At 36.1% G+C, this 16711-nt stretch overlaps 1 protein-coding gene across 1 annotated transcript in view; it reads left to right on the top strand.

Moving 5' to 3' along the window:
* LOC106137292 (diacylglycerol kinase eta) overlaps nucleotides 1-11119 on the top strand; it is a 125727-nt gene extending 114608 nt beyond the window's left edge. The window contains 12 exon segments of the mRNA XM_060954361.1: nucleotides 63-147; nucleotides 988-1102; nucleotides 1698-1905; nucleotides 2314-3361; nucleotides 3398-3735; nucleotides 3809-4222; nucleotides 4543-4717; nucleotides 5229-5458; nucleotides 6721-6856; nucleotides 7925-8080; nucleotides 9140-9271; nucleotides 10264-11119. Coding sequence (XP_060810344.1) covers nucleotides 63-147; nucleotides 988-1102; nucleotides 1698-1905; nucleotides 2314-3361; nucleotides 3398-3735; nucleotides 3809-4222; nucleotides 4543-4717; nucleotides 5229-5458; nucleotides 6721-6856; nucleotides 7925-8080; nucleotides 9140-9271; nucleotides 10264-10551 — 3325 coding nt within the window. The 3' untranslated portion in view covers nucleotides 10552-11119.
* Nucleotides 11120-16711: the final 5592 nt, after the last annotated feature.

Below are 16711 nucleotides of genomic sequence, written 5' to 3'. Positions count from 1 at the left end.
AACCAACAAACTCTTCAACTTTATAATATAAGTATAGATATTATGATAATAATAATTCCTAGATCGTGGGAGCCGTTGGAGACGAGTGATAGCGAACCAGAAGCACAGCCCGTTGCAGAAAAGGGCAGTATAGAAAAGACTGAAAAGGTAATGATCTACTTATCTCTGCCAAAACTTACTTTTAATTAGTTTACTACGAGTAATAGGACACATCACTGCATTTTGTATTAGGTAGTCCAAACTTTCAAGTCTACATAATTAATCACATAAGTCTTGAGTTTTTTTTTCTTTAACTTAGTTAATTAGTTCTTTTACTATTTAACTATGCATTTCCTATTAGAACTTTATTTTCTTTAATTTTCTTTCATTTATTAAATTAAATACTAAGCTAACGACATATTTTGCACAATTTAGAAATAAGTACTTTGTCGGCGTTGCCTATTTGAGTTATGACATTCTACTATTTATTACTTTAAAGGAACAAGTAGCTGTAATAGCGGAGCAATATAAAAACAGACTGCGATTGGTCTGGGTCTTGTTATCCGTAGATGATTTTTTTTAATATAATAAATTTGAGTGCGTTTGACCTCAATCAGTCTCAGTGGTAAACAAGACGCCTACGGTGGTGCATGCAAACTCAAATAATGCCTATTCACTAAGGTGGTGCACTCAAACTTAAAAACTTTCAGAACTCTTGCCTTGAAAAATAATTCTGTGTTTTAATAGATAAAGATGAGTTGAAATCTACACCACAATGAAACTAACTTTGAAAGATGGTTAGTCTATATTATTTTCCATGGTTTTCATCCTGGCAAAGGGTCAAGTCAAGAGTACCCGAAATCGCCGAGCTTGCATGAAGAGTTATGAATGTGGATGAAGCGAAGGAAGTGTGCAGAGATCATGGCAAGTAGAAAGATGTAGTCTCTGCCTACCCCTCTGGGAGAGAGGCGTGATTTTATGTATACCTATATGTATTTTCAACCCCAGGAGCAGCTGAATTGGGCGGCTCGTGGCTGTGCGCTTGCTGGACGCGCTGATAGCGTACGACGCGCGTTACGCTCGCTCGTGCGAACGCTCGCTCATATATACCCGCAGGTAATATGTTTGTCCTTGAATTATTATTATGCTCTTGAAGGTGTCGTCCTGATTATAGGTCTATATTAAATTCAATTATATTCTTAGGTGAATTCTATTTAGTTTGTCGATAAAATAAGTACCTATATAATCAGCAGTCGTCGTCTTCAAAATATATAGGGTGCCGTGTGGTTCCCGGCACCAATGGAACAAAAGAATAGGACCACTCCCATCTCTCTCCCATGGATGTCGTAAAAGGCGACTAAGGGCTAGGCTTACAAACTTGGGATTCTTCTTTTAGGCGATGGGCTGGCAACCTGTCACTATTTGAATCTCAATTCTATCTTAAAGCCAAATAGCTGAACGTGGCCTATCAGTCTTTACAAGACTGTAGGCTCTGTCTACCCCGCAAGGGATATAGACGTGATAATATGTATGTATGTAGGCGGCCCTGCCACTAGCCCACTGGTTGCTATGTAAAAAGCAGTCTTTTTAAAAAGTGTTCACATAATGCTGGAATATTCTGTGCCATTTCGTCGCTCAGATACATAGATAGATAAACTCTTCATTGCATCAAGAAAAATTGAATCAGAACATAAAAAACAGGTTACACTCATACTGAGATCACTGTTGACCACAGGAGGTAGAATCCTGCGACACGTGCGCGAGCGACGCAGAAGCAGCTCGACCGGAGATCGGCGCCGGAGTCGAAGCGCCCGCCGCGCCGGCGATGGACCAGCTGTCAGCTCTGCCGGTGCCAAGAGCGTTTGCTGATAGCAGACGCTCGTCTGCCGCGTCCGCTGTTTCGGCTACCTCCATGCAACCTGACAAGTAAGATCTTAGAATAGAATAGAATAGATTTATTTTGAAAATTGGATACAAGGTATCACTTATTGACGTCACATAACTTAAATCTAATTATAACTACTAATGTAACTTAATTAATGTAACTTCTTGTCAAGTAAGGTTTCTGTATTTGAGGATCAATTCAGTCGCATCAGCCCAAAATCTCCAGGCAGCGTAATATTCCAGATTACGAATAAATTATTTAAAAGGTACAATATTTAGGAGTGATGTTAAGAGCGCATTTAACTTTTCCGTGTTTATTTTTTTTAATTTATTAATAAATCGGTCATTTACAACGTATATAAAACATTATTGATCTTGTTGTTACCAGAATGCTATTATTGTGTTGCTCATACAGATTTATTCAAAGCATACTGAATTCTTATTTTTCAGCATTCCAGATGTAGATGAAGACATAGCTAAGTTAATAAATTCTAACCCACCGGAACAATCTTTCAATTTGGAGGTTGACAAGGCCGAGCGCAGCAAGACTAATTCCACTTCGCCCCAAGACCTCCTCTCTTTGTCCAACCTCTCTTCCTGTGATACCAGCTCCTGTAGGAACCTGTTCAGACCTGACACGGAGCGAGAAACCTTTAATAGCAGTAGTCTTACTATACCTAACCTAGTCGTCTCGGACGATAGCTCTAAGCGAGATTCCATAATACAGGGAGAAACTTATGAATCGGACCAATTGACTATAATAGACATCGATAAACCGTACACGGATGAAGTGCATTTCCAAAATTTAAGCGCCAGAGCGACGCCAGTCAGCGGAGAGTGCACGCCGGAGAGAAAGCTTTCTAGTGTCGACTTGGAGATTCAATCGAGTAGTTCAGACGGGTCCAACATTAGCGACGATTTTAGTTTAATTTCGGAAGCAATTGATGCCAAACCAGAAGACATTGATGAGAGCGTCATCGGCCACATAGACTCACCAGAAATCTCTGATACATACATGAACTCTGAAACGTTACATGGAGAATCTATCATGGATGATATCAGTTCTATGCTCGGACAAGAAGTCCTGTTAGCAATGATGGGGACTAAAGGTGATAATGAAACTTACACAGACGATACGACACTTTTTACATCCGATACAGTGTCAGATATAGCGATGGATAGCAGAAATCCCAGTTTGGAGAAAAATCACGATAAAATGAAATACATGTCGAAAATTAAATCACCGAAAGAAAGCGAAGTTGAAAAGTTCGGTTTTGAAAACAGAGTATTCTATATGTGTGAAAATGCAGCGAAAGCGGAAGAGCAAATCAAGTACTGCAGTCTAGCGCAGTTTGAAGAAGGCAATGACATCGCCAGAAAATCATTTAGAAAACAACTCAGGAAAAGTATCAAAAAACTAGTTTCAGATGATTCGAGTATAAAAAATCTTTTACCTAAAACCACTGAAGAATCAAGACCTGAGAGTCAAGCCAAGAACGTTGGACTAGGAGTTCCACAGTTTTTACAGAAAAAGGAAGATAAACCTCTAGAACCTAGTCTTGATGCACCATTTCCCCAGGTCAGCGTTGTAGTGGAACCGCCATCTCCATCGCATAGCGAAGACAAGAAGAGTTTGAAAAACGGCAACAGTCGCATGGCTTCAGTTCTTAATGATATCTTCGACCAAGGCACTGATACGTTAAGCGTTCATTCACCGGAGCCAACTATAGGAACTACCCGGGAGAGGCGACAATCGGACAATCCTAAACTCTTAGGTTCAGACCCTGAGTATGGGAAGTTCTTGAGCTGCTCACCCGCTGCGACTAGACGAATATCCTGTGGAAGTCTCTTCAAGCCTGGCGAACCAGATAAGTAAGTTAATGAACCACATATTTTGCATAATACTTGTATACCTAGAAAGTTTTACTCATTTCTTTTTCATAAGCAGGTTATCGACATCAGTCTCATCGATATGGGGCGAAGGTGGCACTATGGGGCCTATAGGCTCCAAATCGGATGCCAGTGAAAAAGCCAAAAAGCTGCCAATCATCAACCCCCTAGTCCAGTTACCAGCATGGCCTCACGTGACCCAAGGCTTTATTAGTCAATGTCTGTTAGCCAACGCCGATGCTTTGTGCGCAGCAGTGAGTCCATTGATGGATCCCGATGAAACTCTTCTCGAAGGGTTCTATGAGAGAGCGGTGATGAATAACTACTTCGGAATTGGCATCGATGCTAAGATCACGCTCGATTTCCATAATAAGAGGGAGGAACACCCGGAGAAATGCCGATCGAGGGCGAGGAACTACATGTGGTATGGAGTGCTCGGGTCTAAGGAGTGGGTGAATAGGACATACAGGTAAGCATTAATGTTTTCAAATTTCGCAACCGAGCTGTTCTTGTACTTTTATAATATCAGACCTTAAATTTCGTAAAATTTATTAGTTAAGCTGAATTCAAATTCGTGACAAATATGTTATTATTTTTAAATTAATCCTATTGTCTACCCAAGTAACAGTGAGTATAGATATCTCGAACTACAAATTCAATCACAATTAATCGAATTAGTAACGATAAAGGAATTTTCTTTCTTAGTTGGTCAACAAAACTATCGTTGTCCTTATAGGTACCTATTTTTAAAGGTATGTACTTAATAAATAAATAATGATGCTCTTCCAGACATCTAGGCCAAAGGGTCCAACTGGAATGCGACGGCCAAAGAATACCGCTGCCGGAGCTGCAGGGCATCGTGGTACTCAACATCCCTTCGTTCATGGGGGGCACCAACTTTTGGGGCGGCACCAGAGGCGATGACCTTTTTCTCGCACCTTCCTTTGATGATAGGATTCTGGAGGTCAGTTTGTGGTGTGGTCACACTTTACATAATATATTGATAGACGATAGACTATTTTGACAGGATTGATAGGATTGACAGGATGTACGATGACACTTGATACGTTGATATTGTAGGCGGATACCTGTAAAAACTTTCAATTATTTTGTTATTCTTATTTACCATTTAAATAAGGCTAATATACCTAACGCAAATAAAGCATCAATAGTTAGGACATAGAGAAGGCCATCTTCCTAAATAACATATTGATAGATTATAATTAACCATTATGGCGATGGTAAATTAAACCACAAAGACCGTTTAACGATATGGGAATTAATAATTTAATTTAATTAATCAACAGCTTATATATTAAGGTAAATTATGAGAAGTGGGGTAACCTCGCTTAATATGAACTACGTGTTCTACGTGCAACAATATTATTAACGTCTCGTAGGTATTCCATTCCTGCTACCGCAATAACCATAAAATTTATTTTTCTAATATGTCATTGGCACGTTTCCGATTTCAGGTAGTAGCGGTATTCGGCTCAGCCCAGATGGCTGCCTCCCGGCTCATCAACCTTCAAAAACACCGCATCGCCCAATGCCGTGCTGTCCAGATCAACATCCTGGGTGAGGAGTGTGTCCCGGTGCAAGTGGACGGGGAGGCGTGGCTCCAGCCCCCTGGTTGCGTCAGGATCATACACAAGAACAGAGCCCAGATGCTTTGCAGGTCGAGAGCGCTTGAAACTAGCTTGAGGTAGGCATTGTTTGCATGCTTAGCGGGGCATGTTCGCGTTTGGTTTGATTTGTATTTCGAGTCAGGAAATTTGGTAGTAATTATATAATCTTTGATCTTGCAAAGACACATCACAGATAAGATCCGAACAAAAAGAAACATTTCTATATTCATGGCTATTTGAAGAAATATTTTTCTGTCGCAAACCGACGGACCGTTCAAAATTCGTTAAATTGAGAGTACCTACTTCAAAACGTGGCATGATATACGTACCTAAAGTTTAAAATTTTTGAGAATAATCTTTGAATCGAATATTAATTTCGATGATTTAAGCATTAATAAAATCAATAAGTATTGTAACATCAGAACAAAACTATACATGTGGGGGCACGGTCATGCCCTCGCCAAGACGAGCATGTGAAACATAACCTAACCTGCCTTTTCTAAATAGGTCAGGAACTAAACGCAAAGAATACTTGTAGGAGATTGATGACTCGAACTAAAAATCAGACTTCAGACCACGTAAAATACTTAATAGAAATTAGTTAGTCCCTAGAATAAGATAACAATACATATGATAGCCGTAAATTGGTTGATAGAAAATAGATAAATAAATACATCCCCTGTCTAGGAAATCCTGATATAGAAGTTAGTTAACCGAACAAACCCTTCATTATTAGTACTTACTCGTAATTTTGGTAATTCTAGTACTTATAGCAAGCTATTTAGTTTGTAGACAAAAGTAGGAATTTAGTAAACTTAGAACCTACCTGTTAATTATTAATTTGGACACAACATAATCTAAAGTAATGACTATTAAAGTCACTTCTAATTGTTCTAATGTTGTTAAAAGCCGTACTATGTCCGGCAGAACAGGTGCTTTTTAAAATGGTTTGTAATTTGTACCTAGCTGTACCTATCATTAACCGCCTGGCTTTTGTCCAAGTTGATTTCTCATTGGGTGAGCACGAGATCAACTATGACAATAGTGATTCCTATAAATATAAGGGACATAAGTGCTTGTTATTGATTCTGAAACCCGAGTCACTTGGAACGATCACGCTTTGGAGTTAGAACTACTCATATAATCACTTGCATAATTCGATTAAACCACCTTTTGTGCAGTATCTAAATTATAGAATCACTACTAACAAAATATTTTAAATTGCCACTATTCTCTGTCAGTATGTATGCACTAATCTCAGAAAGTTGTACTTCATGTATTGACAATTATTATAACTAAAAACAATAAAGAAAATTTGAATTTACGAACGATTCCACAGGGCTTGGGATGAGAAACAGCAGCTAAAACAGCACGCCTTGGCCGGCGCTTCGCAGTGGTCTCGCAGCGCGCTGTCCACCTCCGAGAGCGCGCAATTACTGGCGTTGCTGGACGATGTCAACACGCTGGTTAAGCATGTAAGTTACTGAGACAATTATATAGAATGTGATATCAGAAATGGCAGCTAAAACAGCACGCTATGGCTGGTGCTTCGCAGTGGTCTCGCAGCGCGCTGTCCACCTCCGAGAGCGCGCAATTACTGGCGTTGCTGGACGATGTCAACACGCTGGTTAAGCATGTAAGTTACTGAGACAATTCTATAGAATGTGATATCAGAAACAGCACGCTATGGCTGGTGCTTCGCAGTGGTAACGCAGCGCGCTGTCCACCTCCGAGAGCGCGCAATTACTGGCGTTGCTGGACGATGTCAACACGCTGGTTAAGCATGTAAGTTACTGAGACAATTCTATAGAATGTGATATCAGAAACAGCACGCTATGGCTGGTGCTTCGCAGTGGTAACGCAGCGCGCTGTCCACCTCCGAGAGCGCGCAATTACTAGCGTTGCTGGATGATGTCAACGCGCTGGTTAAACATGAAAGTTACTGAGACAATTCTACAGAACAAGGGACGAGAAATACAGTAAAAACAGCATGCACTGTATAGTTACTGCCGCATCGAAAGAGGGTGCAACTGCGCACTCTGATTAAGTAAGTAAGTAAAGTTGAGAATCCCTCAGAGATGTACTTATTTCGAATAATGATTATAGTATTTTGTTATCTTTTTTTTTCTTTTTATAAAACTCCTGTAAATCCAAAATGAGGTCAATTTTCAATCATTTTTTTTTACTACTATGATTATAGTGTTTTATTGTAATTGTGGCGACATCTCTACGACACAAGTCACAACAACCAATCACGTGACCCTATCAATAAAAAAACGGGAATAATCTAAATCGCGCAAGCAAAGATTGAAGCATATATACAACCTGCGACTCAACATCGTCGGAGCCTCGGTTCCGCAGGCACAACACCTAGCCTGGCGGAAGATCTTCCCTTTGTTGGCAATCGAGCTGATTCATCGCTTCCGCTACATAATCTTTTTATCTTAAGGTCATAAATTTCCAATCATTTCCTTCATCGCACCCGCTACATAATATTTTTATCTTAAGGTCATAAATTTCCAATCATTCCCTTTTATTACCAGGTCAAACTGTCATGCATCAGCGAGAGTGGAGTCAGCGGCGCGGTGTCGAGTAGCGTGTCCGTGGCCAGACGGGTCGCGGCCCAAGCGGACGCGTTGCAGGACGCCGACGGCAAGTTGTTGCCCGCTCCACAGTTGAGAAGATTACTCGCTACATTGGTAAGTGGATCAAAGTATATATGTATGTACATACTGGTTCATATTTTCTATAACATACATACATACATACATATGGTCACGTCTATATCCCTTGCGGGGTAGACAGAGCCAACAGTCTTAAAAAGGCTGAATGGCCACGGACTATGGAATGGCTATTTTCTATAACAAATACTGTTAAACCCGTGTGGTTCCCGGTACCAATACAGAAAAGAATAGGACCACTCCATCTCTTTCCCATGGATGTCGTAATAGGCGACTAAGGGATAGGCTTACAAAATTGGGATTCTTTTTTTTAAAGCGATGGGCTAGCAACCTGTCACTATTTGAATCTCAATTCTATCATAAAGCCAAATAGCTGAACGTGGCCATTCAGTCTTTTCAAGACTGTTGGCTCAGTCTGCCCCGCAAGGGATATAGACGTGACAATATGTATGTATGTAATAAATACATTATATACATATTATCACGTCTTTATTCCTCGCAGGGTAGACAAAGCTAACAGTTACGAAAAGACTGTATGGATTAATGATGGATTTGAATTTCAAATAGTGACAGGTTTCTAGCGCATCGCCTACAAGAAGAATCCCAAGCTTAGGAAGTCTATTTCTTAATCGCCTTTAACGACATCCATGGGAATATATAAGCCTTCATCGTAGAGGCTCTACGGCGTAGTCCGTTGATGTCCTACGATCTAGATCGTAGATGTTCTACGGCGTAGTCTGTAGATGGTCTACGATTTAGTTCGTAGTCTGTAGATCGTAGACCTTTTAAACTATACAGACGTGATGTATGGTATGTATATGTATTCCTTCATAAAATCACGTCTATATTCCTTGCGGGGTAGACAGAGCAGTCTTGAAAAACTGACAGGCCACGTTCATACGTTTGGCTTAATAATAGAATTGGAATCAAATAGTGACAGGTTGCTAGCCCATCGCCTACAAGAAGAATACCAAGCTTAGAAAGCCTATTCCTTAGTCGCCTTTAACGACATCCATGGGAAAGAGATGGAGTAGTCCTATTTATTTTTATATTGTATGTATATGAATTATATAATAGGTGGAGAGTTGCCACGAGTTGGTCGAGAGTGGCGCATTAAGCGGCGCGGGCGCAGCGGCGGCGGGCGGCGTGCGCGCGCATTTAGCCAGGGTGTCAGTGCACGACGGACACGCTTACTTGCACGCTGATGAGGTGATAATTATGGCATAATTTTCATTATGTATAGAAATTCACTGTCTATACTTATATTATAAAGCTGAAGAGTTTGTTTGTTTGTTTGAACGCGCACATCTCAGGAACTACTGATTCGAATTGAAAAATTTCGCTTTGTGTTGAATAGACCATTTATTGAGTAAGGCTTTAGGCTATATAATATCACGCTGCAATTATTACAAGCGAAGGAATAATGGAAAATGTGAAAAAAACGGGGAAAATTATTCATCCTTGAGGGCTTCAATGATGCCCAAAATAACTATTCCACGCGGGCGAAGTCGCTGGCACTGCTAGTTTATATATATATATATACATTACGTGTGTCGTTATAGGTAAACTTTAGTAAATAATATATAAAATGAACACACCTCACTCTCTTTACTTGTTATATTATACTTAGGTATTTTTATTTACATAAATAATACAAAGGAGCGCCTTCACAAGTATTTATAAAATAATCCCAATCTATGTAGATATGGGTATATACCTTAATCTATACAAATTTAGACTACAAAATAAAAATAGAAAATTCTATTTTTTTCGGGTTAAAGATTGAAATATTTTTAAAATTTATGTGATACTTATGGTAAACACTTTTGTACGATTTACAAAGTTATCATTTTGAATTCATGCTTGTGTACACAATCTTTATAAAAGCCTCAAATTTTATGCCATAAATAATAAGTAATACTATTAGTTCATAACACCTTAAATTCAGTATTAAATAAACTTCTATTGCTCGTGAAAGCGCGCCTTCACTCACACATTACTCACTGTTCAACTTTTTTCTTAACAACCGTCACTTATACAACACGCTTTATTACCCACTCCACACCCCAGTCACTCTTGAAGACCCGTAAATTGTACCGTAGACTGTCTTTGGACGGAATCCGCCTGTATTTTTGATCCAACCTGTGCTGCCCCAGAACCTAGCCCTTAGTTCGACCCTGACCAAATTTCGAACCCACTAGGTCCAGAAGAAAGGCGGCGCCGGACGCTGGCTGACGCGGGGAAGAAGGAGCGTCTCCGAAGGACCAGCTTCTACAATCACAGCGGCCCAAGTCAAAGCGTGGGGCGTGAAAGAAGTTCAAAATTGGTTGGAGTCGCTACAGCTCGGTGAATACGCCGAGGCGTTCGCTAAACACGACGTCACGGGTCGGGAGTTACTCTCGTTGGCGCGTCGAGACCTCAGGGACCTCGGAGTGACTAAAGTAGGACACGTGAAGAGGATCCTGCAGGCTGTGAAGGAGTTGCAGTGACGACGGCGCGGCCGCTCCGAAGGGGATGGCCATGGTTAGACTACGACGAGCGGCGGTCTTGTCTATTCCACGTTTGAATTTTTCAACTTTTTTGTGATGTAAAAATACTGGCCAGTTACCAGTTTTATGTGTAACTGCATTGTATTCTATATTGTCTGTGTTCGAACTATCTCTTATTAGACCGCCTTATGAATTGAAAATGTGTTAATTAAGTAAGTCGATGGATCCCCTCGGGGAAATTTCTTTTTGTTAGATTTTTAATAATAAATCGTGTTCTAAATTGTGTAAAATGTTATCGCTTCACATATTTCAATTGATATTATCAGATTTGACTTGGATTTCAGTTGCGTGCTACCATCAAGGATAAGTAGGTATATAAGAAGACTGACATTTGAAAACAATTTTTATAAACTACGTATAAAACTAATTTTGTTGTAGAACTCACTGATCTCAATTATTTTAATGTATATACGTGAATACATAGCGTAGAACCTAATTTTTCTTTTAATATAATGGCAATATATAGTAGTATTAGATATATTATCTAATAAAAAATCCTCAATTTCCGAAAACGAATATAATCTACATAAAAACTTGAACTCTTTTTTATACTTCCCTTTCGTATGACAAATATCGAATGTTTAAAAAAGTTTCAAACCTTTTCTGAGCACATCGAATATTCTACCTCTATCTACAATTTCTTTTTTTTTGCTATAAAAGAAGATTTTATTGAGCGCTATATACCTATTATCGATTAATAAGAAACAATTTTTTTTTAATTTAAATGTTTTTTCAAATATTTTTTAACCTTTTTTTAATATTGCCTTTTTATAAAAATACAAGTCTCTTCTCTTGAAAGTAAAACTTTTATTGTTTCCTATATTTTATTATTTATAATTCTCTAGGTAAACATTATTGGGATCAGTAAAGGACGAATTTATCTAAAGGGATAATAGCTACGTACCGGAATTTCTTTAGGTGGAAGAATTCAATACACCTTTCTATTTATATAAAATATAACGTCTCATAAATTTTAATGTCATTAGAAGTCATATTTAATAAAATACAGCTAAATATATAAAAATCCAATTATGTCCAATGTGTTGTACACAATACAATGTTATATATTAATAAAAGAGTTTTTGTAAAATTATTACTTTATCAGCCCCAAACTGATGTATTAAAATACTTAATATACCTAAGTATTGTATTAACTTTTACTCAGAAAAAGTAAGATATAATCATTATATAAGTCAATATCGATAACAACTGGCTGCTGTTATTGCCTTCTATACGGCGGCCCATACTTCGCTTAAAGTTTAAATTTATCGTTTCGCATAACATTTTTTGGCATAAGTTATCTGAAGGCACGGCAGTGCTCCCGCCAAATCGAGCAAAATAAGCGGCACGGCCGTACCATCCTTTTCTTTCGAAGCATTTCAGGCTATTTTCAACCCCCCTATAATTTCGTTGTAGATATTTTCGTTTCTTATAACGTTATAGAAATGGAAATGTATGCGAAGCGATGATTATGGCGTTATATATATTACCAAATAAGGACATGCCTCTTTTCTCTATATATCTAATTATTCTAATAGAAATTTACTTTTATGTATTTCTAAATTATACGTGCAAATCTAAATTGTCCAATTCTCCAGTTAGAAATGAACACAATTTTTCAAATATGTTCCAATATATTACTGCAGAGATATATTCAAAAAATTGTTCTAAGTCTACAAATAAATGAAGTTACTTATTTCATTTAGTTAAAAACTGGAAATTATTACACCGATATTTATTTAGTAGGAGCTACATACAGAAGCCATTATGGGTCAACTTTTATGCCGGGTATTGTAATTTAATAATAAAACACCAGAAAGAAATGTAATTAACCAACGACAGAATTGAGTTGTGTTTTTCCATGTTTATGAAACTTATTTTAAAATAGTTACAATAGGACTAGAAATAGCACAATACTAATATATTTTGGATTAATTCCTAGTGATGTAGTTAACATAGCAATAATGCATAATATAGCAGAACTAGTCTCTTTATATTTTAGAATATGTCATAATAATCCACGTGTAATATTTAGAAGATCAATGGAACTTGTTTCAGTTAAAAATAGCATTACCTACTGTTTTCAATTACAAAATTCTCTATTCGGGCCAATAAATCAATAATAATTTTGTTAAATATTTGTTTTTTTTTAAGTCAAACGTCAAGTTAAAGTTTAAGTTAAGTCAAAATAACTCAAATCGTTAATAGATGTCTTCAATCTTATTCTAAATAACTACAAGCAATTTCATCATATTTGTATGTAACGATGTATATGCGTGTTTCGATATAATGGACTCTACACAAAATGTGATCTATTAATTTGTTATATTGTATTTTAATATTTCTAGTTTAAAATACTGCGGCTGCATTGGCTGTGTTAATTTCATCTCATCATTTATCCAATCCAATTAATCCGAAGTTATATTTTTAATTTAATCTATGGCCGTATTTTGATATTAAAGTATCAAATTTGATGAATAACTTCGGCTAATGCAACCGCTTCTCCTTTAAGGATCTGCCTTATAGGTGTTTTTGATAACTATATCTCTATCGAGTAACCATTCTATTTGTGAAATAATGACAAGTGTTTATAACTTATATTTATATTATAATAATTATTCGAACTAAATGATAAATAGATCTTCTCCGCCTTAGAAGATTTAGTACTATTATATTACTACGTAAACGAAGATAAATTATAAAGGACAGTGTAATCTGTAATACTTAATTAATTATCAAATGTAAAAATGAAAATCTTATGTATAATTTTGACTACGTCAAAAACTTTTTTAAAAATGAATGTATTATTAATTTCACGAATACCTACCTACTTATAAAAGTTCTTTACGATATTTAAAGAATCTTTAATGTTTTTATACTTCAGATATTGGGTGTTTGATCATGTTTGAATCAATTTTTAAATCGTTTCTATTGCTAATGGTTATTAAAATAAGTAAATTTTGTCGCGTGTACAATTATTTGAGTGGTCTTTCAGCTTTTAATTTTAAAGAAATCTGGACGTTTTCACGAATCAGTATGTTTGACAGCGGTAGCTTATGGCAGGATAATCGTTTTGCATAACTTTTTAATATCAGTTATACGAAATTATATAGAGACAATTTAATTTATAGGAAACAATGTCAATTCAATTACTCAGATTTAATATTTTAAAGCTGGATCAACAACGTCATCTAGATACATGTATACGAGTAATGGGCCAATTAAAAAAAAAGGGACAGATAACTAATAAAGAGAATGTATGATCCCGTATAAAGGAAGCATGAAATAAGATAAATGCTTCAAAGTTTCTGAAGACTTAAAAAAATGTAATTCTTGAATAAATGGAAACTTTACGTTTCCAAGGATTTCCAATTTCAATTCCTAGTAAGTAATGAAAGGGCAATCTAAAATTTAATTTTTAATTAATGTTCAAAGCTGAGAGACAACTATGTATATCGATTTATTGTATTCTTATACTTTTCCTCGTAAATGTTATCATATCAATATTTTAAGTCAGTTTTAATAACGCTCGAGTATTTTATGTACTTATAAAGATTTCAATTAAGCAATAACATCGATTAGACGTTTCCTTAATTATATGTCGTGTAAAATATAAGTATTTCTGTTGTTTAGACATATATATTTCAGAAACATTGCTGATTCCAAATTATTTTATTGTTCTTTAATGTCATTAATGGCATCCTTCTGGGCTAAATAGTTACTAGCTATCTAACGTTAACCAACCTTCAATAGTGATACATATTCTAGTCGCTATAATTAATTATCTGTATGTTCCTGATATTTGTTGTGAATTTTAAGTAAGTATTTATATTATTTCTAGTAAGTATATTATCGTTTTTTGGCTGGAAAAATATTCTACGATCGTTTTAAGAGACAGAAACGAAATCGAAGGTTTTCATTGTAATTTCATATTACGGTAGATGCTTTTAGCACCCCTTATCCGTCAGAGATTATATTTCTGAATGAATGTAGCTGTTTTACTAATGAGCCCTTTATTGGGTGCCATAAAGTTTAGTAGCAAAACTTTCGTTTTGCATAATTTTTTTTGACATAAACATTGATTCTGTAATTTTTTATAAGTATTGATTAGGTAGGTGCTACTAACCTTTATGAGATCCAATACGGACTCTTTTAACTAAATTTTAACATAATTATAATAATACTATGTAACGAGAGAATATAACAGCGTTTAATTAGTGATATATACACTTCATTTCATACGATTTTGCTCAATGTTTAATTTATATTAGCAATATCTTGTTTGAACCTATATTTACGTAAATATTACTTTAAAGCATTTTATAAACTTACCCAATACAAAACCACTACACTAATTATATTTTAATAACTGACGGGTACTTTGTCTTGACATATAAATATAATACTATAGGTTGCACATCATTAAACTTGATTAAGAGTTATCTTTTACAAAAACTTTTATAGTTTTGTAGTACAAATCTCTATGGAATAAATTCCATGTGGCAGCAAAACATTTTTTTCACGTACGTAGGTAAGAGTTTTTTTGGCGCCAAATCAACCATTGGAATGATTGACCTGTTCAAATGTCAGTTTATTCGCTTCCTAAAACAATGGTCAATCCGTGCTCCTCTCCAGAGAAGAGAGGATGTAACCGGGACTAACGGCAGGAGGAAGAAGATAATTGTATGTGTCGGAGTTAATTAATACTTATATAGAGATTTGTACAGCAATACTAAGGCAACGTGTATGATATGAAAAAGTATGATTAATGAAACGTGAGAGAGGATACTAACTATTTAAGATTTTTCATGGGGCCTAACGTTGTGATACGACCAAATAATATCAGTTGATGGCGAGTTATGGTTCGATGAAAATATAGTATAGTCCAAAAAGGAATTTACTTAAATAAAATTATGTTAAAAATCTTTGAATTTTGGGACGCTCCTACGAGAAGAATACAATATATATTGATAGTATAGTAATTAATGTATGTATGGGTGCTCTTATCTTTAGAAAATCATTCCCGATGTGCAACCGGAAATAAGTCTTTACTTAATGTGAAACATGGAGAGCAAATTTTGTTACGACTTTCTTAGAATACAGTAGTTATACGCCTTAGCCTTATGTACTAAATAAAAATAACACTGTTTAAAAAATAAAAATTCGTTTTGTTTTTAATCTAACATTTAGCTTAGGTTTATGAAAAAGCTTCTAAGGCGCAGAGACATAATTGCCTGTAAATCTAAGTAAAACCCTGAAACAGATGTTCTAGAAAACCTGAAAATTCAAAGCTGAGTCCTAAAAATAAAAATAAATTGATGTACCGTAATATTTGACCTTTGCCTTTGCCTTTGCCAGCATTTTAATGTTTTTCCAGGCGTTGAGAGTTTATACGCACTTAATTACAAAATAAATATTATTAAAAATCAGTTTTCCACACAAGGAAAGTTGTCTGCCTTGTCCTAATTTGTTCATTGTACAAAATTTTCTCTCCATGGTAATGATGATTTAAGAATGTTGTTGATATACCTAACTGTAATTATATAATTTATGTAGTGCCGACGGGTCTGTTCGTCGGTGGATATTAAAATACTCTGATTGAATATTTTCTCTCGGTATTTATATTTGGAAATTCAATAAATTATACTGTTACTCATAATGTGTTGTTTCATTATTTTGAAAAAAGTTCTTTATTGTTAAAGACACCCTTTTATTTAAAAAGATGAAATACAATACAGGTAGGTAGTTAAGTAGGTACATAAATAAGCAAAAAATGATAAAGTTCTATATATTATATTTTTTTATATGGTAGTATGATAAAGTATAATAATGATAGTCCTACTAATATTATAAATGCGAAAGTTTGTATATCAGGATGTCAGTATGGATGTATGTTACACTTTCACGCAAATACTACACCGATTACGATAAAATTTGGTATGTAGGTAGCTGAAGACCCAGAATAACACAAAGGTTACTTTTTATCCCGGAGTTCCCGCGGGATTGATTTCACGCAGACGAAGTCGCGGGCGGCCTCTAGTAGTATGATAAAGTATAAAAATGATGCTATGGCAAACCAATGTACCTACAGCAGAAACCA

The sequence above is a fragment of the Amyelois transitella genome, chromosome 4 (assembly GCF_032362555.1).
Source record: "Amyelois transitella isolate CPQ chromosome 4, ilAmyTran1.1, whole genome shotgun sequence".
Taxonomy (NCBI): domain Eukaryota; kingdom Metazoa; phylum Arthropoda; class Insecta; order Lepidoptera; family Pyralidae; genus Amyelois; species Amyelois transitella.
The sequence above is the reverse complement of the archived record's forward strand: the minus strand, read 5'-3'. Positions and strand labels throughout refer to the sequence as shown.